This window comes from Aptenodytes patagonicus, chromosome 11 (genome assembly GCF_965638725.1).
Source record: "Aptenodytes patagonicus chromosome 11, bAptPat1.pri.cur, whole genome shotgun sequence".
Lineage (NCBI taxonomy): Eukaryota > Metazoa > Chordata > Aves > Sphenisciformes > Spheniscidae > Aptenodytes > Aptenodytes patagonicus.
The window spans coordinates 12,351,944-12,377,589 of record NC_134959.1 but is presented as its reverse complement, the minus strand read 5'-3'; the positions used below and the strand labels follow the sequence as shown (position 1 = coordinate 12,377,589).

General features: G+C 41.4%; 3 protein-coding genes across 10 annotated transcripts in view; 2 read left to right on the top strand and 1 right to left on the bottom strand.

Annotated features, from left to right (window-relative positions):
* ANKRD27 (ankyrin repeat domain 27) overlaps positions 1-20,231 on the bottom strand; it is a 58,911-nt gene extending 38,680 nt beyond the window's left edge. For 5 of the 8 annotated variants that reach the window (XR_012996280.1, XM_076349169.1, XM_076349163.1 and 2 more), the window contains exon 1: positions 8,392-8,437. The gene's annotated coding sequence lies outside the window, so the exon portion shown is untranslated. Of the gene's footprint in view, positions 1-8,391; positions 8,438-8,475; positions 8,543-19,914 lie in introns of those variants that run through there. The other 3 variants (XM_076349170.1, XM_076349171.1, XM_076349164.1) reach the window with 2 other exon arrangements.
* On the top strand, positions 8,641-13,244 carry RGS9BP (regulator of G protein signaling 9 binding protein). Its single transcript, XM_076349173.1, has one exon. The coding sequence runs from the start codon at positions 9,178-9,180 to the stop codon at positions 9,889-9,891; it is 714 nt and encodes a 237-aa protein (XP_076205288.1). The 5' UTR covers positions 8,641-9,177; the 3' UTR covers positions 9,892-13,244.
* Positions 20,157-25,158, top strand: NUDT19 (nudix hydrolase 19). Its single transcript, XM_076349172.1, has 3 exons — positions 20,157-20,874; positions 22,468-22,675; positions 23,774-25,158. Exons 1-3 carry the CDS (start codon positions 20,173-20,175, stop codon positions 23,998-24,000), a joined length of 1,137 nt encoding a protein of 378 aa, XP_076205287.1. The 5' UTR covers positions 20,157-20,172; the 3' UTR covers positions 24,001-25,158.
* Positions 25,159-25,646: the final 488 nt, after the last annotated feature.

Sequence of the window (25,646 nt, the reverse complement as noted above, 5' to 3'; positions counted from 1 at the left end):
TGTGCAGCCTGCAAAACCGTCTGCCACGGCAAGACTTATTTTGGAGTCCTACATCCTTTTTTGGGTGCTGCACTTCAGAGGAGATGAACTGACTGGAGGAGAATCTGAAGTGAGAAAGGCAAGAAAGCCCTGGAAGCAGAATCTAAAACATGAGATACAGTGATGTTGTTTATGCTGAAGAAACAGCATGAAACAAGTAAGAATTTTTTTCCCCAGATGGATCAAGCTCTCAGTGAAGGGCATTTTTTCCACATCAGTAGAAGAAATAAGCCTTAGCTGAAGAAAACAGACTCAAATTACAGGAACACCTTTCAAAAGAGAAGATAAACACATGTTTTAGATTGCTTGGCAAAGCTATCAAGTCTCATGTTGTAAATCTTTAAGAACCTGTTAGACAAACCTCTACTAGAGGCAATAACGGACATAGTGAGGCTAGGAGGCTAGATTATATGGTCTCTCAAGGCACCTTCCAAATCAAGCTTTTATTAATGTAGTTGGCTCACTGAGGCATCTTCATCTGCCTTTTTATTTGGTGAATTCATGTTCAGTATCTGGTCAAGTGGCAGATGAGACTGCTATGACCCCCCCCCCCCCCCAAGACAGTAATGGAGAAGATTTTAGCATGCCACACGCTGTGTCAGGGAAAAGAGCACATTGACACAAGGCAGCAACCAAGCATGAGACTGCAGAGACAGAACTGCAGTGCACAAGTGCTTCCAATTGCTATAGCTATATTGCCACTTTTTCAGCTTAACAAATCTTTAAGTCCAAAGAGTTCTTCCTATAAAAGGAAGGGGGACAGAAGAACACATTCCACAAATCCTCCTCATCTAGAAACCTGTATCTCACCATGAAAAAAACTGGTAAGCTTTGTCTAGAAAGGAATTAAAAACAACATTTCATTCCCTGGCAGAACAGGTAGAAGAGATTTATGGGAGGAGGGGAGCTCCCACAGAAAACCTCAGCTTATGAAGCTTGCTGTCTATATGATTGAGGTAGCTCTTAAATCATTTCCCACACCTGAAAAAACACAAGAAACTAGAGTACTTGAAGAGTAATTTCAATTGACAGATCACAGGAAGAGCTTGAAATTATAATCTTCAGTTCCTGGTTCATGAGTTACACACCACAAATAACTAGTTTTAAAGCACTTAGTGGCAGCCATGTAGATTCTTTTACTACAGAACCACTGGCAGGGTTGAATCACACTTGAGAGCTCCAGCAAGAAGTGGAAAGAAACTACATTCAGACATTGAATTTTGGCACTTTAGCTACTGTAATGCAACTAAGATGCCATCAACATGCTGTACCCCAATAAGGAAAATAAAACTAGTTCATATGGGTATTTACCACCTACCTTGAGCAGAAGGAGATTGCGAACTCTGAACTGCTCACCACATGCGTTTTCCTGCACAGCAGGAAATAAAACATTACTGATTTGGCTAGTGGTGGTTGAGATTCACAACTCTGAATTTCCTTCCCTTTTCTCTCTCCCTTACCCCTGCATCTGCTTAATGCTACATTAGAGGATAGCTATCATATCCAATTAAAATGTGGGTATGAAAAAGAAAGGGTGAAATACTTATTAACTGAAACAGTTAAGTTACTATATTCACTTGGACCTCCTTCACCTATCCACAGCATTTCTCAGAGAAAGAGGTGTGGATGTATAAGCCATCCACAATTTAAGTAATTACAGAAAAAAAAAAGGACTTTATACTAAACTTAAATAGATTAAGTCTACAGAATCAAGAGAGTACATTAAAGCTTCCCCAAATTTTGGCTCAGGCATTTCAGATTAAGTCAATTTCTTTCCACCCCAAAAGTTAAATGCATCTGAAAATGCTCACTAATGCATTGCTGTAATTCTAGGAACACATTAGAATACTCCATTGAGAGAGTTTGTTGGCAGAACACAACATCCAACCTCAATCTAATTTAACATGGGGCCGAGGGGGGGGCAGCACCAGGGGGATACAGACTTATTCTAGTTGCACCTTGGACACCTTTAGATTTACTAGCATTACAAAAGCAGGAAATGTACAAAGCCTTATATGAATTACCAAATCTGTTTAATGCTTAACAGAAAGCCCACTAAAAATTGTCATAAGCCATATTCACTATGAAGTTTATCAATTCTATGGTGCTGAGCTGTAAAGCAATACACAAGTACCAATGTTAGATAAAAGGTTTAAATGTAATCACTTAAGTGTGTGGCTTCATGCCTGTAAACACAGAAATAGCTCAAACTGCTGGAAGAACAGAAGCTACCTAATCGGAGAATCTAATAAGCATTATGTTACTGTTTTAAAAAACCCATAATCATAGCCTTAAAACAGCCAAATCCTTTCTAGATTAAGAGCAGCATGATAATTCTAATGATACAATTAATGGTACAAGGAATAGCTAAAGTGAAAAACGTATCGTGGAACCTCAGCACATCACTGTTTTCTCCAAAACACTGGAAATTAAGTCTTATGACCTTTGGTACTGAAAACAATGAGTAGGATTTAACTATGACAGTTTATTTTGCCATTGGTGGTGTTTTCCTTTAGAGATGGTCAAGTGAAGTACCTTTTACAGACCTATCAGGTTTCAGTTCCTTTTAAGAAGCATTTTGAAATTTAGAAAAACAGCCATTAAAGTAGAAGATGTCATTGTACTTGCATCGTTACTTGAATGTGGACATGATGTAACTGCCAAGTTATACAACTATTTACTCAATTCTTAGGCACATCATCTTCTGAATGTCCTGCTATACCACTATTAAAGACCTAACAAAACATACTGCAGAGAAAATGCCTTTCATAACAGAATTAGGGATTCTGTATACAAAGACTTCATATTCAGTGTTGAACAGTATAAGATTCTGTGTTTTCACTAGGGCATTTTAATAATAATTTGGCAGAGCAAAGACAGTAAAACAGCTACCAAAGCTGGTAAAAACTATTAGCCTTGTTCAGTAACCTGAAATCTCTCCAGGAGAGCGAGTTAGAATATCACACTGGGATGCTAACATCAAGTACATCAGTGTCCTCTCCACAAAAGTCCAGCTACCAAGAAGCTGAATGCCATGTTCTCCAAAATCTTCAACACCAGATCCATTAGCACATCATGTTCAAGAAGCATAAATTCACTGAGTTTTACTTGCATAGCAATACTGTGAAGTTTCACGCCTCCATAGTTTCACATGACATCAATTTCATCTTAGCTTGCAGACTCTACAACAATAACAACTAAGGCTTAGTAAACCAGTAACTAGAATATCACTTGCTGAAAGGCTCAAAATAATGAGAAAATCAGAACAAGCAGCAACTTGTTACTCAACTAGATGTTTAGCTCAGAGTAGCAGACAGACATTTCTGATAAAGTTTGTGTGCGTATTTAACACACTAGCAAACTGCAGAGCTTTGCAGAAAAAAAAATAAGAGGAAGCAATTGTTCCCCAGTTCTAATTTCTTTTTTTTTTTACAGAAGTGCTTTTTTTCCTCATTTAGAGCACCACTTGTTAGCAAGAACAGCTGAAGCTAAGCATATCTTAAAGCACTTTGCAAGCAAACAGGAATCTAACCCTAGAATTTAACTAGTCTCAGTCCAAATAAAAGCCTAGTTACGACCTCAGCCACTGTTTTACCTGCACTATTACTCCTCATATTTACCCCACGTCCAGGCAAAGGTTACAATCTGGTCTTGAGCCCTCAAATCAGCATTCACCTCAAAATAAAAACAAAAGATCCTTTCTCTGTTTCTGAGCACACAAGAAACCTTACTTCCTCCCCTAAGGGATGAACACTGAGCATCTTACGAAAAACAGCGAGACATGTTCCAGTGCACCTTGCTCACCACGAGGGAGCGGAGAAAATCTATTCCTACCCCTTTTAGATTCAGCTGCAGCTTGTATTGATTTTGTCAAAGTGAAGTATATCAGAATAACACCTCTGAATTATCAGATTATAGAGTGGTGAATTTGCATCAGTCAGCTCAAGGCTTCCCAGCAACCAGGGAAAAACTAAGTTTTATGATCCCAGAACATCAGTCTGACAGCGATGGAACAGGGTCTGGAAAGGAGGGGTCAGCAGCATTCCAGGAAGATGCTCATTTCTCTCAGCATCTCCCCTTCAGACACACATTTCTTCCAGTGAAAGGTTAAGAGCTGGCACGGGATCTCACGATTTTGGTTTTTGTCTCTGCCCAACACCCCCCAAGCCCTTTTTAGGCCTAACAAGTCTGGCTCTCCTACCACTGCTCCCACCCTCCTCAGACACACCTCCTCCAGAGACCCTACAGCACCTGCCAGCAACAGGGGAGTACTGTGCAGATTGGTTTCTATCAGTACCTCATGCAGCTTTTCATTATGAACTCCACCTCGCAAACTCTAAAACTGAGCACATTCTTAAAGAGTAGCAAGAAGGTTCACCCTTTGTATTTTAACAGAGTATTTGCACCGTAGTTTGATGTGGAGACATTCCTACTTGTCTCAGACTTGAGGCCAGAGAACATATTGGCTTGACTCTCCACAGTTGCTATTTCTTTCCTCCAGAGAAAGTATATTTTAGTATGAGTGGCTCATCCTTCAGCAGGCAAGCTTCCCACTTTTATCCAGTCACTTCCACTGATTTTTTGTGATAATCTTACTTGTCATTAGCCAAGTATTAGGAACAAGCTGCATTCTCCTCTTCACAGCAGAATAGAGACTGGATTCCAAATTCTCAATTCTTGCAGGTTTAGAAATCCACCAGATGAACTACAAAGAATTTTCATTCTTTGGCTTACCACTATTAAAGCTGCATTAAATTCTCAGATGGGGAGCCCTGAGCTATTCACAAGCAAGCCCTGGAACAGAGTGCAGAGAGTGCTGATCAGTGAACCACATAAACAATTACAAGGAACATGTTGAGAGGAAAAACATTAACAGAAAGCATGAAGTTCCCAAAACAGCTTCTCAAACAAGGATGCTTCCTCCAAATGGTAGTGAGCTGTATTTAAGGCTACCTCCTCAGGCTTGCAGAGGTGTCAGCACATGCACTTTTTTGGAGTAGGGAACAAAAACTAAGGAGTTGAAATACACAGATAAACAGTGTTTTACTTAAGCCAATTATTTTGATTCTTTAGTTACTGAGGCAAGACAGTGGTATAATTCCCCAGCCTGTGTATTGAGGGTGCAGCAGGCCTGAACACTGTACTGCTGAGATGTGGGTCACAGAAGGCAACACCATTTCTTGACTACAGAGTTACAGATCACCACTGTTGACAGCAGACCATGTAAGGCTGATACCAACTCCAAGACTAGCGGCAAGTCTGTAAAGAAACCGAGTGTGCAGGGTCAGACCTAGCACAGGCCACCCATAGAAATACAAGTGAGCTGAAGCCAGCAACCCTATACCCCATTTACCTTAGTTCGGATTGTCCTTAGACTAGACAACTGGACAGGAATTTAATTCATTCTCTGTGCATCTCAATAGGAAAACCAAGTCCTTGCAGGCCAGCACTAAGCCTTACCTCATCACTGCAAGACACTTAAACATCAGACCATTAGTAGAATATCTCGTTATGAAAAACACTGTAGAATTACACTCGTTCCCCCCTTTAGGGAGCAGAGCAAGGGTAAGGAAGGTTGGAACACAATTCAGCATGTAAGTTCTTCTAACTAGGAAAATAAATTATTTTAACCACCACTGGTGTTTTGATGCTACATAATGCACCATACACCAGCCTGAGATAATTAAGAGCTTCCTGACCATAAATACCGTGACACAGACATATCAGTCTAACATTCTTACATGATATAAATTAAGATTCTTGCTATGGATCAAATCCTCAAGCCACTTACCAGCAAAATGCTTAGCAGAAAGCAAATCACAGAATAGTTACTGAGGAAAGTTGCATAGTGTTATCAGGGGGAGGGAGGGGGTTGACGTCATGTTTCATTTTCACTGTATCTCATCCTTATTTTCCTTCCTCATCTCATAGTGGCTTCAAGCTTTCCCAGGCCACAACATTCTACAGACCACATTCACTATATAAGCCTACTCCAAAAGCAAGCCCATCAGGCAAGGCTTACCAACCATTTAAACAAAACAGACTTGTATTTACCTAAAATTCTACTTAAATGCTATATCCTCATTTTAACAGACTTTTAACAAGTAGTGATGTTCAAGAAGCATCACAGAATACTCTGCAAACATTTTTAAGGGTACTGGAATAGGAAGAATATGGTCATTAACATCTATTGCAAGAAAGCCTTTCTACAGAACCAGAAAATAGATTTTTTCCTCCTACTCATCATGCTGCTTCCTAATTCACATTTGATTTTTACACTCCATCCTAATAGTTTTCCCAGGACAATATTTCGGCTAGTCAACATCTTGTTTGAAAGCAGTATCAAGATTTGGATTTTTAGAACATCATGCCTGTCTACAACTGAATTTTAAGGGTTTCCAAAATCTACCTGAATTGGATAATTGCATGCAGCTGAACTTAATTTAGAACTAATCTAATAACAGCCTCTTTCTTCCCATATGACACACCTAAAGGTGTATTTCAGCATTATCTGATACAGATTATAACTGCTGCCAGCTTCAGGTTTAGGCAGTCACATGTTCCTGAAACAATACCCCCTCTCTCCCCTTTTCAGCTACTTTCAGAGAAGCAGTTTCAGGATTCTGATGTGCCACAATGAACAGTAACTGTAGTGATACATGGCAGACCTTAAACACAACTCCTATACACACACAAATATGCATAATTTAGTCAGCAATAAGCTTAACTCTCAAGTCACATAGGACTTCAGAGTCAAACCCAGAGCTAATCCTTTTTCCACCTGACAATGATTAAGCAGTTACAAGACTTCACTTATAATCAGGTCAAAATCATCCTGTGTTTCTTTATTCCTAGAAGGAAACAGGCATTATTGATTCACTGCTTCTAGGCTACCAACACACAAATTGGTAGAGAGCTACTCAGTTTACTCTGTAGCAACCTGGCAATCTACAGGAGTTAAAAGGCAGTTTCTTCCACAGGTGGCAACCTGCAGCAGAAGCTATGTATGACTTAGGATTAGGGCCAAAATTAAGGCAGAACAGCAGAAAACAGTTAGTGGAGCCGAAGCTACCAAGTTCCAGAAGAAGGAACATAGTCTAGACAGACTCCTCAGGCTGGGCTCAGCACCAGAAAGCCAGTCTGCCTAGACTCTGCTCCTCATAGCAAGTTATCTTGCTCAGAGCACACGCTGCACTACAGAGGTGGCATGAGAAGGCAAAGGGTCATGCTCCCCCTTCTCATGGGAGCAGGTCTTCACATCTTTTTCAAGTTACTATAGTATCAGAAAACCACTCGGTTACCCACAAACATTGAGGCATACGTAGTAGCATACATTATGACAAGCAAGTTCTCCAGAAGTCCACTTCGGCAAAGATGTATTGTGTGCTAGAGACAACATAGTTTAGTTTGCTATGTAACACTCAACATCATCAATTCTGTTCTTCTTAGAAGGTCCAGATATACTTGTAAACACAGCCTAGTGTCCATCACTAATCATTACATTGTACTTCAGCACATTCACAAGGATGGCCTGCGAAGCATCATTTCTGCTAGTGAGGAACTGGTGTGTTCCCTGTACTTCCCGATGTAAAATGGCTTGACTTGAGCTAACTGCAGACATTCTGTCTGGATGGCACACCGGCACTTCCCATTGGCCTCCTTAAACACCCCGTGCGAAAGGTGAAGACACCACTTTCCCCCAGCACTGCCCCGGAGCGCCTGCGACACTCGGGGACGCCCGCTACACCGTGAAGTCTGGTCGGAGTCCGACAGCGCTGACCTCACGTAAACAACCTACATAGCTGGGGTTAAATGAAGTTCAACGACATATTAAACATTTCTGCCGCTTTACCGCGGAAAGGAGCGGGACGCAAGGCAGGTGCCAGCGAGACCGCGGACACCGACAAGCGCCCTCTGTTCGTGCGGCCGGATGTGCCGCCAGGCCGGCGGCGCCGGACGCCCGAACGGCACGGGAGCGAGCACGACCCGATGCCGCCGCAGGCCGCCCGTCGCGGGCTCGGCGGCTCCGCGCCGCAGCCCCAGCCCGGGAGCAGGCCGCGGCGGAGGCCGGCGGAGCCCCCGCCCGCCGCACGGCGGCCAGGCCGCGACCGAGCCGCTGCCGCCGCGCGGCACGCAAGGGCGCGCGCGCGCCCTGCCCCCCTCCCCCGCCTCGGAGGGGCGGGAGGACACCGCCGGGACCACCCCGGCGGCGGGGCGGCGGCTGCCCCGCGGGCCGGGCCGGCCGGCTCCCTAGAGCGGGTCCCGCAACCGCGCGCTCCCTTCAGCGCCGCGGGAAGCCGTCCTCCCGCCGAGGAGCGGGCCGGAGGCGCCCGAGGCGGGAGCGCTACTTACACCGACAACATCACCTCCCTTCCGCCCCGGCTGCAGAGAGCCGCTGGCGGCCCACCCCCCCGCCGCTCCTCAGCCAAGCCCTACCGGGATCCAGGGCGGGCCCGGCGCGGCGGCGGCGCCGCACGAAGCCAATGGCCAGGCGCCGGCAGGGATCGAGCGAGGAGCCAGGCAGCCGCCGCGGGGTCAGAGCCTGCGGAGGCGGAGCCTGCGAGGGCTTATAGGGCCGGGCCGCGCCCGGGAGGCCGCGGGCGCTCCCTGCGCGGCGCCATGTGACTCTGCGGGCGCCCAGCTGAAACGAGTTAAACGCGAGTGGCGGCGGCGGGGCGCCGGCAGCGCACCGGCTGGCGCGGACGGCCAGCTTCCCGGCTTTCGTTCTCGAGAGCTTTATCCTTCGCATGTTTTTTTTTCTCCTCCCTCCTCGGTGTTTGGCACTTTTCAAAAAGCGGCGCCCGATCGCTGCAAGCCCTGGCTGCCGTTCGGCGCGGTGCGGAATGAGCCGCCCCGGTTCTCCTGCGCGGTGGCAGTAGCAGGCGGGGAGCGATGCCCCCTGCCCCCCGGGGCTCCCCGCAGCACGCCCGGGCTCCCAGAGGTGTCGGCGCCGCCTGAGCAGCCGACGGGGACGCGAGGCGGGTAAGAGGGCGCTGAATGCATGCGCGACGCGAAGCTACCACTTGCCATGTGTGCTAGTAGCACCTGGCTTTGGCAGCTCCCCGGTACCGGGTAATCGGGGCGGAGCGGCAGCAGGGCAGAGCGGCGGGGAGGCAGGCCCGCGCCGCCGCCGGGATCATGATGAAGGAGGAGTGCAAAGCGCTGCTGGACGCGCTCAACAAGGTGACCGCTTGCTACCGGCACATGGTGCTGACCATCGGCGGCACCTCGGACTCCCAGAACCTACGGGAGGAGCTCAAGAAAACCCGGCAGAAAGCCCAGGAGCTAGCGGTGGCCAACAGGAACAAGCTCACCACGGTCCTGAAGGACAAAACCGTGAGTAAGGAAGATAAAGCCGAGTTCGAGAGGCTATGGGTGATTTTCTCCACGTGCCTAGAGATCCTGGAGATCGACATGAGGAGAGCCCTGGAGCTGGGCCACGAGTTCCCACTAAACGTCCCCAAAAAGCACCTGATCCAGACAGGCATGAGCGGGGGAACCTCTGGCGTGGCCGCCAGGGCGATGAGCGTCCAGAACATGAAATACGAGGCTGAGCACAATATAGACGTGGTGGATTTGAAAGACCTCGAGAACGAAATCAACCAGGTAGGAGAGATGATGTACGAGATGGAAATGAAGGTCAATGTCCCCCAGTGGACAGTGGAGGCTAAGCAAGACCCAGGGGCTGAACTAAAATCCACCGTCAGCGCGGGTGCTTCTTCTATTGGCATGATCTCTGTGGAGGAAAATAAATCCTTCTGCGATATCAGCAAAGTTCTAGCTGGGATTATTTTCTCCGCTGTGCTCATTATCGCTATTGTCCTGGCAGTGTGTGTGGTAAAACTCTCTTAGGGTGGTGCAGGCTCTGACAAGAGCGACCCCCCCTCCCGTCTGTCTTTGGGGAGTTTCACACCTCACTTTTAATTTCAAAACGGGTCACTCGGATGAGCTGAGAATTTAAACCTAGCACTTGAAAAAACAAAGCAAAACTTTTGCTTCTCAGTATCCTAAAATGCACGATTTGTTTCTTCCTGCTTTTTGAAGAAAAGAGATGCAAATCAGCCGGCAGAATAGGATGTCTTCATCTGCTGGACTTGTAATGGTTAACTATGAAGTATCAGGGTATTATCACTACTGGCTATAACAGGGATTTGTCTGCTATTAATAGATCACTATTCTCAGAAGCCTGTATTTTTTGTTCTTGAATAGGCTCTGGTGTTTGCTGCTGGTCACTGTTTACAGTATTTGAGAGCAATACAAATCTGGAGGCTAACACAGGTGCTTTGTCCGACAAAGTGAATAGAATACTTTTTTTTTTCATCAAATACACAAAATGTTATTTCAGTGGAGGAAAAGGGGAAGGATGAAAACCCCAATAAAAAAATGTAAACAACCTCTATTTTAGATAAGTTAATGGTTGGGGAGGGGGGAGGTGTGGAGGAGGATGGAGAAAACAGAACAAGCAATGTTTGATACCAAATACTGTTTGTTGATTTAGACTGGATTGTACAGAACCCGGTTGCATGGGTTGGCAGAGCATACACGAATGACTAATGGCTTTCCAAATCCAGAGAGAAAAGAGGGAGAGTTGCACATTCAGAAAAATAACTAGCGAGCCTCATGGTTCTCATCCACATTTACCACGATTTTGTCTTCCCCTGCATAAAGGCTGATTCTTGCCACTGGTTCAAATTTTTCTTTCTGTAGAAGCAAACAGTTTGCACTTCACAATTAACTAGGAAAATAGAAGCAATGAATCTACCCACAGCAGAAGCAGTAATTTTTCAAAACAGATTTTGGCAAACAAAAATGATGTCGAGTTAAAGCAGACCTTTCTAATAATTCAAAAAGAGATCCCCTCTCATGTTGACAGGCAGGGATTGGTGCCTGTGTATGTACAGTCACATTGCTGCAAGCTCCTGAATTCTTTGCAGAAATCCAGACAAAGCTAAAAACGTGTCTCAGTTTCACATCTCATTCATGTCTGATTAACCACTTGGGAAACGGGAAGCCTGCAGGATTGGTCCAATTTGATACACTGCAATTTTGGGAGGTAAATGCAAGAGCAGCATAAAACTTTCCACTGCTTCCCTATAAAATTGTCAACGTTTAAATGTAAAACTGGGGGGATAGACACAAACTTGGCAGAGAAACTCTATAATGTTTTGTAAAAGGACCTATGTTTTATGGTATCTATTATGTAACTTACGGAAATGTCTTCTGTTACTGTGAACACACACTGTCCATTCCAAGAATGCCTGGTACACACTTTATAGTGCCATAGGTGTATGAGGCACTCCACAGGCAAATATAAAGACCCTGTAATACTGGGGTTTTAATAATTATTCTTCTGCATTGATTGTTATGGACACATTATCAAAAAGTAACAATCATCAGACATGTTTTGTGAAGTTATTAGACAATAGTCTTCATGCTTGTTAAATATTATGTTGACAACACTCAAAACCAGCTAATATTTTTGAGTTAAGAACTAAACATACTTTGAAAAACTGCAGCAAAGTTTATTCTTTAAAAATTAAGAGAACTGGATTTGCAGAGAAGTGTGTGACAAATTTGAATCTGGTCACTTGTAGGTGAGAAAAAAAAAAACATAGGTGAGGAAAAATAGTAAGTGGAGGCCTGAATTAAAGGCTATAGACTATCATTACGTTGAAGGATAACGGAAGTTCTGCACATTGATCCAGTCTAGCTCCATTCTCGTGGGAATTCACAGTTTTTTGTAAGATGACTCCACATTCCTTTCTATTGTATTTCACTCATTCCATAGGATGTGCTTTATATGTAGTTAATCTAGGTTCATAAAGATCCCTGGCAGCATTCTAACAGTCAAGCCTGTATTTATCGGTGCTACTGTTTTGGTCTGTCTAGACAAGGTGTAATTGCTGTGTGTTGATTTAAATGAGAAGATGTCCTTCACAATCATATTGAGTAAACATATTTATGGAAAATACAGCAAAAGCTGCAGGAGAACGTACATATTTGGATTGCCACCACTAGTCACTAAGGATTTGTGGGTATTTTCACTCTTTGCACTCTCCTTTTACTTAGTTCACAGGAAAGTAGATAAGAAGTTGGACTCTGAAAACTCCATGTTCCTTTTGAAATCAGATCGTTTAACCACATGTTCTGAAAACCCAGGTAATGCAAGTCTGGTTTCTGGAGGATAAGTAAATGGTAACACCTACAGCATTCATTATCTTGTATCTTGGTATCCTGAAGTGGGTATACTGTTTATCCACGGTCAGTTGCGTAGAAGAATTTTTAAGAATAGGTAATCTCATCTTCAAAAGCAAGCCTCGGTGAGTTGGTAAATTGTAAATTTTCAGTCCATTGCATTTTTTGGAATTTGGGTTTTTGGATACAGGACTCAAAGAATTCATATAAGTAGCCTATAAGTGTGTAAGTCTTGCTTCATTATGAATACGCACACAATTAGTATTTAAAGGATTGGACCTTGGAAAAGTAATGTATTTTCAGATCTTAAGACAAAGCTGGCTGCAGATTTATTCATCATTAGTTTGTTCCTAAAAATCTGTATCATCTTATATTTAGGCTATCTGAAATTAAAAGATCAAGTAGAATTCTAACAGAGGATTGGCACCATCTAAATGGATAATGTTCCTGCCATTAATCTCCTACACTTGATACATGTATACACTCAACGTGACAGAGTTCAGGCACAACAGCGCACAAAATCAAAACAAGATGAAATGACCATTGCCCAAAAGTACTGATGCTTCTTCTAAATTAAAAAATAAAGAGATGTTGTAGATCTGCAGTCTTCATTCTTTTCCCCACTGGAATGCAACTGGAAGGAGACTGGAAATGCTATTTTTGTGAGTGAAAAATGGGAAGTCAAACTTCAAAATACTCTACATTTAAATAGCATGATGAAAATGCAAATACTCTCATGCTGATCAGTGAATGAGAATGTTACTGTGTTTTCAGTACAAAAGAAGATGGTCATTGCTTCATTTCAATGTTGTTCTACTTCAGTTCTTTTGTCTTTATTCACAGGATACACACATTAAATTTGCTGTATACTAAAATGTTATTCCTGACTTGAATTACTAGTTTTGCCTGTGCATGGGTGGTATTTTCTACACTTTGAATAATTGAAACTTGTTACTGTCACTATTTATTTAACTTAAAATAAAGTACGTTCTTATAACTTACTGGTTGGCTTGCAGCAGTAATTAAAACCAAACAAAAACTGAAATATTAATACAGCGTGTCAGTAAGCTCTTCAAAATAAAAAGTTCCTATTTCAACCACAGGAATAAAAGTAACATGCTAAGCCCTCTCATTACAGTTTTCTTTACATAAATGCACCCTTCTCAAACTCCCAAAGTTGAACACAGTGATATATCTTAATTTATACTGCAAGGGAATCAGTAGTCCGCCTTAGAAAACAGCTACAATAACATTTAGGATAACAGGGATGACATTGCCTTCAGCACTGCTTGTTCAGTGTTGTTGAGTGAAGTACGGAACCATTGGCTTGGGCAACTGAAAACTAGAGAACATATTAGATCCTCACGGTGTTAGGATCCAAACTCTGCCCCCTTTCAGCCAGCAAAGCTTGCATTTACTTTGGCAAAAGATATACACAACCTAAGGAGTGTGAAATTTGGTCCTGTGGTATTGATAGCAACAATGATCAACAGTTCTATCAAACTATCAGAATCAAGTCTGTTAAATGCAGCAATTTGTAATTTTATTTCAGGACTTCCAGCCTATCAGCAAAAATCCTCTACACTGTTTTTTAGTTTACTAACAAAATGAACACAGAACCATAGTTAAAATGATTCTCCTCACGTTGCAAACAATGTAACATCAAACTTCAACATTATGAATGTGAAATAAAGTTAGTTTCAAAATTCATGTAAATATGAAAATATTTTTAATATGAATGCGATTATTTAAAAACAGACTAAACTACTGATTCATTAGCTTTCGGATTAAAAATTAAACACGTGCTTATTTTTTGTAGCCTGAAAGGATTGGTTATAGGCTTTCTTTTCCTTCTCTTATAAGGTTTGTGTTGTTTATGTACATTTTCCAGAAATACCTTATATTTAAGTGCTACTGGAACTCCTAGTCAACATATTTACCCTTCACAGATTTTCATTATGTAAAAAGTCATTCAGTAAGACCAGTGGATTATAGATCTCTAAGTGCTTTCTCTCAATACGATTATGTAAGTCTTTTAATGCAGGAAGAGATCTGGACAAAATAGTAGTCCACACGTGAGCAGCATTTGCTATGGTAAGCATACAATAAAAGCAGGATTAGAAAAGAATGTCTTTCATATAAAATCATCCGCATGTGTTGAGGGAAGGACAAGAAAAGGAAGGAGATGGATGTATGTAAATATGTCTTCATCTTTTGTTAGCAAAGTATGCTTTCTGTTAAATGATGTAATAGCATCACAATGTTAAACTATAGCTTCTCTATAAGAAGGTAGTATCTGATATCCAGTGGGACAAAGAATATAAAATATCCCTGAGTGGAACTGACTACCCATTCTCTGATTAACTCAATACAGAATAAGAGTAAAAATATTTTTATTTGCTACGTGTTGATATCAATTTTACAGAAGACAACCCTTTTCTCTCTGTTTCACACTACAAGGGACTTTCTGTTGGAAGAAGGTGGTCCCAGAAGGCTGGATTCTGTCATCCATCCTGACAGCTTGCTGCTGCAGTACTGTCATGCAGTTGGAAATGTAGCTTAATCAGCTACCACTGATTAAACCTGTGGAAAGGTGAAAAGTCACATGGCATTTAACCAGCATGAAGGGTCTTCTGCATCTTCTCATACGGCCAAGCACAAGCATTTCATGCTGGAAGCAATGCAACTAGAAGCCATGTAGGCAAACAGAAATAAGATTACAGCATCTCTGAAAATCTGTCACCCGCAGAGACTAGTTAGCAAAAGCAATTATGTTTATTGCTCAGTTCCAGTAATTTTGACAGAGTATCTACTGTGGTTTTTCTAAGCGTCAGAAATTGACTTCTTGAGACTCCACAGGGTCAGGTGGGGTGTTTTGTTTTGTTTGATTGAAGTGTATGTTTTCTTTTATTTACACTGTATTGCGTGACACTCTTTATCATATACTTACTAATAACATCTCCACCAAATTAAACAAACTAACAAATCCTCTAAAAGCTAGTTCTAATTCAAGTGCACAGAAATGGAAGTCACAATCATAGTATAAATGTATGGTCTGGTTTTTGGTCAGTTTTCCACTATGCATTAAAATAATCACTGAAGTCTATGATCAGTCAAGTCTGTCTCTTGCACACAAATGTTCGAAGAACAAATACAGTCGAACTCATTGATGTGTCACAGCATTAAGGAATTATATAGCCTAAAACATGACTTCAAAAATCATGGGTTTTTTGTAAGAATAGTAAATGTCAGGTCATACAGCCATATATAATTGTCTTGAGAAAAAAAAATTTTAAAATTCAAATGCAATTCCTTTGTATGATCTTGAAGAATCTATATATAAATAGCATACACCTTGGAGGAAAAACAAATGCGAAGGGTGGAAATGAGAAAAGAAGACAGAAGAAAATATTTAACTATTTATACCATATAAAATGACTGAGGCGTATCTGACACACCAAACATGATACTCCCTTAGCAACTTAGTCTAATATGCTAATTGCATGTGTAACTTTATATATAAATATACATTTGAGTTCTGGGTCCTAGAGGGAGTGGTCTGAATCATTACTCGTATAAGCCATCACTACTCAGTTTAGTGAAAAATTACACGTGTGAAGACGATTCATGTAATTAAAAGCTGCAGAATTAGAACCATAATTTCAGTTTGCATAAGACATGTAATCCATTATGCGTCTGTTGGAAGTAGAACATTTCCAGTTGTTAATACTACCTGTAACCTAGTTTTCTGATCTGCTTTGATTTGTTGGAATATTGTTTTGTATGAAGGTAGCTATATTTTTTTATTTTTAGTCAATCTACACAATGGTGCTATAACCATAAACCTGCATTTCCTAGATTTGATATTTAAGCACATTTTGGACACAACACTTGGAAAAGTGTACAATGAATAATCTATTTACTTTTTATATGATTTGTTAAGTCTGCCTATTCATTGATATTATATGAGCTAAACAATCTAAAAGCTTTAGAATGTCATTTTGAAATAAGCCAGTTTAAGAAGTAGTAGACACGCTCACTGAAATCTCTTAAATTTTTTGGTACATGAGGTTGTAACAATTTGTTCAATATAGTAGACACTACATCTGCATGGGGACAAAGCTTCTACCAGATGCATATAAATTAAACCAAGAACTGACTTAGTATAATCATCTCCACCTCACAGGATAGCATGTAAGCCAAATTAAATGGTGAAATAATAGTGGACCTTGGTTTTCATCTGAAATTAATTATTACAGTGATATGACCTGCACTGATCTGTATGTGCAAAATAATTTATGCAATGATGCGACAAAAAGGAATGAAGTCATTCTATTGCTAAGTATTCTAATCACACAAAAAAAAACCCCATAAAGCTAATTTTACAATCATTTCTATATATCTAGTGACCTGAATCTTTTTTCTTTAGACAAACTAATGTTTTCTTTTTCTCATAAGAGGTAACTGAAGTGGAGAGAAAAATGTTGAAGTAACCTCCACATTGCTGAAATATGATCCCACAAAGAATTATTACCATAATATTATTGCACTGATGTTTCATTTGACTTAATTTTTGCATCGCTTCAGAAGGGTTTATTTTTCAATACAGCACAATGTGGTTTTGAAAACAACCTGAAATACAAAAGTATCTGGGGTCCATTAGGTTAACAATTGTATGTTTTGGCATACAAGATGATGAAAAGCAGTCGAATTCTTAATTTTTTAGCAAAAATACTTTTTTTTTAATCATTTAATCTGGAGGGGACCTCTGAATCTCCAGCCTTCTCTCTCACATCTTAACAGAGTGTCACACATATCTCTACCTATTCTTGCTATGGGGAGGCTTTTCTCCAAACTGTCTCCTGTATTCCCAGCCTACATACCGGCCCTTGAAGCATAATGCCTGAGCCCAGCTGAATGTAGAATGCCCTTGTGCTGGAACGCTTATACTACAGTAATGGAATAAACTAGTATGCTTGGTTTAGGATTGGCATTCCTGAGTAACAGCTTTTCTCAGATTTTCCATTCTTTCTGAAATCACTCGTAACTCTATACAGATTTTAAGTACAAGTGAGATGAGCTCTGCATTTTAGCAGAATATATTGAAAAAAGAAGTCATCTAAGTTGGAGATCAAGAAATGAAACATGCTTTATAGATAACCTTACATCTAGTTTGGCTTTAAGACATTCTCTGCATTCATTTGAGCTATCTCCAGCAAGTTAGCTATAACTTTGAGAGAGCAGATACATGCCACTCACAGCGCTTAGCTTTTGCCCTTCTTAGTAGGAAACTGGAAGGGGTTAAAACATCCCTTTGCACCCTTGATCTTTGCTCACAGAGTTTCTGAGTGTCAGAAACACTCAGTTTCGGAGTGTTCATCCTTAGAACCTCCTGCCACCTCCAGTCCTGATAACTGGGTCAATTAAAGACTCATATGCTCCTGGAATTTTGCATGAGATGACTTCAGCTTTGTCATGAATGGATATTGAACTACTCTTTGTAAGACAATAATGAAAGGAAGTTAAAAAATTGCCATCAATGGGGTGAATATGCTGACCCTTGGGTAAGAAATGTCATCATCCTTAGGGGGAAGAGGTGCTTTACACACCCCAGGACTGTGTGGAAAAATGCAGTGACTGGAGTAGAGAATAATGTTTGCCTTAACTTGCACTTGGCTGTCTTTGGTCCCAAAGGACTGTTTCAGATGTTGAGAAGAGTCATGAACAATGCTATAACCACACAACCCTTTCTCTACCAACAGTCCTGGTATTCTGTATGTGTTTGAGGTTGCAAATAGCAGCGTATATGCCAGCCACACGTTCAGTTTCCTCCCCCCATGCAGGAATGCCTATGAAATTAGATCTGCTAAATTTAATGCCAGTGGATACCAGTGAAACCAGAGGAATTGTTTTCCAGGATATTCCTGCTTTACATACTAGCACTTGTGAGACTGAAGAGTGAGCTAGGTTAAAAAAAAAAATAAAAACATCCTATTTAGAAACTTAAGATAACAATATAATCTGCACTATTCTCTATTTTCAGATTTTCCTAAAGATGTTCTGAAATAATGTTCCAGGGATATCAGACATTGCATTTTTGCCATAGTAAGACAGTTTTGTATATGTGCTGGTATTACAACTGATTTGAAAATGACGCTGTTCATATTCAGTACATGAATACTTTCTACTTAAAATGCCTTTATGCTGAAATGATCTGACATAATGGACCCTAAATCTTTTTGATCAGCCATCAAGCTCATCGGATGTTAAATCTTGAAAAACCTCAGTAGTTTTATTAATATTTCACCACTAAAGCAGCTTTTAGGCAAAGCATATTCCTAACAAGATGTATATTTAACACAATAAAATAGGTAAATATACTAAGAGTGCAAAAGGCAAACAAAGACAAGGTGAACATCATGATGTTTAGGAAACAGGCACATTAGCGGACCTTATGCTTCCATTGCCTAAGATGGTAATCACTGATGAACAATAATGATTAAATTAGTATGAAAGGAGGCTAGAGTTACAAGATGTCACGGTTTTGCTTGTATATTTTGTCATGAGGAAGGAAAGGAGAGGGAGGGCAGACTTCTATATTGTCTGGCTATACCGCAGCTGGTGTTCTGCCCCGGTTTTAGTTAAATCAGCTGGCTGGCTGACCTATTCTCTGCCGACTGCAACCTAGCATCAGGATGAACTTATGGCCCAGCTGTGTCTGTGTAGACCTTGACTGAATTTTTGGTTTTGTCAATTGACATATTCCAGCATCCCACTGGTTTAATTGCCTCTACACATCATTTCAGTTACAGTGAGCCACATCTCACAGGCATTAAGTACACGCTCCAATAGAAAATAAAATGGAGAAGTTGTTAGAGGCATATGCAAGTATGTGGGTATTTGCCAAATGGAATCTAGCTAGAAAAGGATTATGAATAGGAGAAGAATTCTTCATGTTACGTGCAAATATAATTCTTACAAAATTTCTCAACCTGTTTCATCAGCTTTCTTCTGCTTAAACCCCTTACAAATTCAAAAAAAAAATCTATGATTAAATTGAGGAATCAAAATTGAATGTTAAATTAACAAAATAAAATGTTTCCTAAAGTGAAATATCTGTTCAAAGGATTTTTTCAAGGTTTTGCTATCTTGCCTGAATATATCTTTTTTTTCAGGTAACAAGGTACTTAAAAGCCTCAAAATAGAAGAGCTCTGTAATAAAAATTAATTACTCCTCCCCTTTGAAGTCTCCTAGAACAAATTCAAACAACTTGGAGCATATGTTTAATTAAAGACTTAAAATGATTTTTGTTATCAACACGCCTTGATGTGGAATCGAGATAAAGAGATTTCTCTGAGGCCAGCTGGCAGGGCAGCAGCAGTATTACGATTACAGATCAGAGTTCTTAGTTCCTGACCCTGTGCTGATTCCTGGGGCTGTAACTACAGTCCCTTCAGCAGTACTCGGGAAGACTTTGGGGTCCAAGGTAGCTATTCAACATTTACATCTTGTCATGCTGTCAATACACTCAGTGCTATGAAACCTCAGGAAATGCAAACTACTCCAAGCCATAGCTTTTCAAATTGAAAGCCATCGCCTCATTTCTCTCAGCCATCCACCCCGTGCCTATAAACCCTCTGTATTTCCTTAAGCTTTTGCCCTTTAAGGACACTACTTACCGGCTTAAGGCTGATCGGGACTGAGGCATTACTGACAGTTTCTGACAGGCCTCCATCCCACCACGTCTCTGGGCGGGTCAAGCATTCACTCCGCGGAGGTGCGCACTGACCGCCGCCACGGCCGAGGCCCGCCGGGCTTTCCCCGCCCGCTGCCTACGGTTGCAGTGGCTCCTCCAGGAGCCCAGGCGGCGGTGGCGCCCGGGCGGCCCCGCAGCGCGATCGCGGCCACCGCCGCCGCCTCCTCCTCCACCCCTCAAGATGAACTCGCGGCTGCGGCACTGGAGGGAAGCGGCCACGCTGCTGCTGGCGGCGGGCACGCCGGCGCGGCTGCCGCGCTCCCCGCTCGGCCCCTTTGACTATGAGCTGCTGCTGCTGCAGCGGAGCTCCCGCAGCGGCTTCATGCCCAGCGCCCACGTCTTCCCGGGGGGCCTGGTGGAGGCGGCGGACTTCTCCGCTGACTGGCTGGGGCTGCTGCCCGCCTCGCCTCAGTGCGGGCTGGGCCTCGTGAGGCCGCCGCCTCTCGGCAGCAGCCGGGCCCCGCTCTTCGCCACCGACCGGGAGCGGCTGGGCTCGCCGCTGCCGGGGGAAGTCGCCTTCCGCATCTGCGCTATCAGGGAAACTTTCGAGGAGGCGGGAATCCTGCTGCTGGTGCCGGGGCGCGGGCCGGCGGCGGGCAGCGGCCCGGCCCCCCTGCTGCCAGCGGAGCGCTTGCCCCCCGCCGCGGAGCTGAGCGAGTGGCGACGCCGGGTGCAGGAGGACCCGGCCTGCTTCTTGCAGCTGTGCCGGCACCTGGGCTGCGTCCCCAACATTTGGGCGCTGCAGGAGTGGAGCAACTGGCTGACCCCTGTCGGCAGGGCTGGTCGCGGCGGCCGGCGCTATGACACGGCTTTCTACCTGTGCTGCCTGGAGAAGCGGCCGCCCCACACCTCGCAGGACGACCAAGAGGTGACAGCCTTCCTGGTAAGAGCGCCTCCAGCCCCGCCGCAGGGCCGGCACAAGAGGAGGTGCCTGGGCTTCACCGCACTCCTTCGCATGCCACGCCGCGCCGTCCGGCCGTGCGAGCATTCCGATGGCAACAAGCGCGAGGGGCCCCGCTTCTGCCCCGTGCGGCCCCCCCTCTTCACCACCCCTGCCTCGGAGAAACCGCCGAGCCTCTGGCCTGTTCCCAGTACAGTCCAAGGGAAAAGGCGATCAAATAGCCGTCCAAAGGTCTAGCCCTCTAGCCGTACCGAAAACGCTCCCTTAAGATGTGGGGAAAGGGAGGGGAGTTTTCATCTTCACGGTAATCCTCTCCCTTGTACAGCTCTCCTTCCAATGGGTAACTGCCGCTGCCCCCTTCTCATCAAACGTGCAGCCGTACCGGCTGGCAGAAGAGGGTGTTTCTTGAAGGTCGTTTTACATGAAGTTTTATGGCATGGGATGTGTGTCACGTCAGATCATTCTCACCTTGAATTACTGTATCTTTCAAAGGTGGATGACAAGTAATCACTCTTTATACGTTCATTCGTGCAGTATCAATGGAGTACTGCCGTTATACCCTTAACATTCAGTGTGCTTGGAGAAATCCATGCGGTATGTACGGAGCATTCCAGGGCTGCAAGAGCTGCTAGTAATTTTTGGTTATTGTAGTTACTTGGAATATTTTAAGTAACATACAAACTTGTTGAAATAGTCTATTATTAAAACCATTTTTGGAGCTATATTGATTTTTTTTGCCTTGTTTTTAATTGGAGGGGGTAAAAATAAAAAATTGCATGAAACTACAGGGTCGGGTACATTAGGGTCTTAAGTTTTTCTAGAATTCTGAAAAGTTTCAAAGCAAGTTAGAAGTGGATGAGAAACCAGACAGTTCTGTAAAAGTTTACCTAATGATTTTGCTATTACTGATGTTTCTGTATTTTTTTGAACAGATCTTGCTACAGAAATTTAAAGTACCCAAGATCTTATCTTCAGAAGAGTCACGTTTGTTATAATTTTGTTAATAACAGCATAAATCTACTGCAAATGCTTATGCACACATTTAGATTATCAAATTCGCCATGTGAGATGAAATGAAGATCACTAATAGTTTAAACATGCAGAACAATGCAATGGTTAAGCATGAATAGCTGGGTGTTTGTGCTCTGAAAACTGTGTGTATAGGAAGCAGATGTTTAGAGGCACTTTTAATTCTTGAAGCATCAGTAGCAACCTCAGTTAACAGAGTTCACATTGAGTTTAAGGTTTTCTGTTGGTTTCAGTAGACTTTTAGTCAGGTCCCTAAAACAAGTCTCAAGTTTAGTTTACAAACTTGGCATGCCTACGTGTAAAATAAACATTTATTTTTATAGGAAAAAGTAATTTTTTATAGATTATTATGGTTTTTTGATTTTTTAAAATTTCTTTTTGTTGTTATTTTGGTATAGTTTATACATGGATTTTATTGTTTTCAGAAGATTTGGACTTTTCAAATTCTTTTTCTGTAAAGACTTCCTTGTTAATGGCGTTTAAAGTTACTGATACTTTCTATCTGCTGATGAAACTATTATTTCAAGGCTTGTTTTCATCTTACAGTGGTCATCACCTCCAGAAGCCATAGAACGCTTTAAATCTCAAGAAATATGGTTTGCTCCACCTCAGTTCTATGAATTGTGTAGGCTGTGCAACTTCTCTTCACTCCATGAGTTACACAAGTTCAGCTCTGATCGAGCTCTAGAGGGATGTGAACGTTGGATGCCTGTGATGTTAACTGCTTCAGATGGCTACATTCAGCTATTGCCAGGTAAGAAAACAGATGACAGTTCTTTTAAATATTAAAAAACTTGGGAATTAATACATACTCAAGCCACATGACACAAACCCGTCTATAACTGTAAGGAAAATATTCTTTTAAGTCAAGTTACTGCACGCTTTTTCTACTGTTTGGCTTCCTTCTTTGATACAGTTGATAGCTACTTTCAGAGACAAGCTACTGAATCAGACAGACAACACAGTTATTTCTGTACTTATTCATAATCTCATTGTCTCATAAGGTTGCCATTAATATGGTTTTTTATGAAGAAATTCTAGCATTTCAACTTTTTTTTTTTAATCTGAAGGATATATTAGAACTCCTGTTTAGTCCTTTTCAGTGGGAATTCTCATTTACTTCAGTTATCTGTCTTTGTAAGGGCAAGTGGATCAAGCATAGCTGTGGTATCAGTCTTCACAACTGCAGTGATAGGACAGTGATCTTAAAAGACACACCAATTCACTTTCCTCCTGCCCTTCTACTTAAGTCTCTCTCATTTCATAATCATGTACACTTTTGCCTTCTCCTTAATAAAAGCTGCATCTACTATTTATTATTTTCTGCTTCTTCAGTTTGGTTTTCATTATGCTTTCTCCTGTCTTTTGCCACTATTGACCTCTAGAATTTCTGTATTTGTGGTGTATTAGCACTCTTGCACAAGAGTAACATGCATTTATACGGCAAAACACAGTTTTCTTCAACAAAACAGAACAAAATAACAGTTTCTATTCTTAGTCCTACTGTAGCCTATCTTTATATACTTGGGAAAGTATTTGTCTTGTGCTCTACCTCTTATATAAACTCTTATCTGACCAGGCTGTGGTTATAGCATATTAGTATTATCAGGAATACTGGAATACTCAAATCAACACCTTGAACGTGCACTGCAGCATCACCGAGAGATACTTCAGAAATTTATGGCTGTATCTTTAAATCTGAAGATGTTTAGAGGCAATTTACTTTTGTATTGTGAAATACATTCCACTGAGTTTCATGTCTTGATAAATATTAAAAAATTGCTAGTGTCACTCAATCAAAAGGCTGAAAATAAGGTAGGCAATGTATAACAAACTTTTTTTCTGCCCCCAGGAGATGAGTTATATCCAGAAGATCCAGATTATACAGGAGAAAAGAAAATAATCATGTCAACAGATAAGAAGGTTGAAGATCTCATTAAAGAGGGTAGTGAATTTCACAGGATAGTAATAAAAAACATGAACAATCTTGCTGTCTATGTTAACATTCAAGCAAAATATAAACATAGGAATCCATTGACGATAAACTCTGATTGTTCAGATTACAGTAGCAGATTATAGTATCTGTTTGGTTTAAAGCTAGAATATTTTTAATTACATACATATTCACTGTGGTTTTGGTCCTTTCTAACTGTTGCCAAATAGTCAGGAAAATATTCCTTTGTCCTGCCAAAGCACTTTGTGTGCGTGTGGTTTGAGATTTAGGTGTACCTAATTTTTGAGTCTTTGAAACAGCACAGTTGTGCCAGTTACAATGTTTAGAGGCTACTGAAAACTTAACATAACCATCAACTTAATTATTGATTAACTTAAACGCAATTTGATGGTAATTATACTGAGCCATTACCACCTTATTCTATTTACATACTAATTGCAGAATATGGTGCAACACTGGTCTGTTGGGTCACACAGGTACTTTTCTCACTGAAAATTTAAGTATATATTATGTTCAGAACATGTATGTTTTGAGTCGAAGAATTCTTTTACTATGCTTCCCAAAATTATCCATTAGATAACTGTAACGTGTGTCTAGGAATGAATGAAATCTCCCATTCCGTATCTGCTGACATCTCCCAGTCTACTCTCTCTTTCCTTTTTGGGAAAGCCAGTGTATATGTGTATATATAGATTTATTAGCTAAAATTCACTTTTAAAAAAAATTATTATGAAGTTAATGCTTATATTCGATATACCAAAATTCTTTCTACTAATGGTAATCTATCCAAAACGTTACAATTTTCCAAGGCAGAGATAATTTGGACAAACTAAGTCATCTATCAGATTGCATGCATTCTCAACATTCTTTTTATTCATGATAATTTTTTATCTTCAAGTTGTTAGCAATTGAAAAAAATAGAAATTGTTTAGCTCCAAGAAGAAAGCAACAACTTCAGGGAATAACATACTACCTTGGAAACACCCACTTCCATATTTCAACATCCCACATCTTGCTTCTCAACTACTTTGCTAAATATATCAGAGATTTAAGAACTTCAGAGGAAGGATTCCTGCTTGCTTTATTGTTTTGGATTTTTTTTTGCTTGGTTTTGTCTTTTTGTGTGCAATAAGTGGGTAAATGGAGCAGTGATGTAAGTTCTTCTTTATCTGGAAGAAGAATGAATGATGACTTGAGATTAGCCAGTAAAGTTGTTCAGAAAGCTTTTGTTTCAGCTTTTGTTCTGTATTTCAATAAAAACCTTCTGCAACATTTTCATTAAATTTAATTGCTTTGTAGCATTCATTTGGATTGGGGAAAAAAATGTGTGTCTTTCTCTTCTCTTTGAACATGCTCAGACTGTTCTTGGTTTTGCAGACCTTGTTGAAATTTGTATACCTCTGCTAAACACGGATCATGTGAAGCAGCGTATTATGTATACTGTATATTACACAGTATAATCTCTCCTTCAGAATATTCTGGCTAACTCTTCTGAACATGAAGACAACAGGATAATTAAGATGGAGAGTAGAGGAAGAAAAGAAAAGTACCCTGTATGGCTGTCTTACATGATTCAAAATGATTCAGTTATTTATTCATAACGGGCAAAATAAGTCATCTGAGTAATTGCTATGCTGTTTTACAAATTACAATGAGAACATACACAAATTTAACAAGATACAGCATTGATAAAGATGTGGTATTGGTTGGGCTCTCTTTCACCTTCTGTGTAGAACCAAGATTCCTTATTTTGAGCTGGTAGACAGTAATG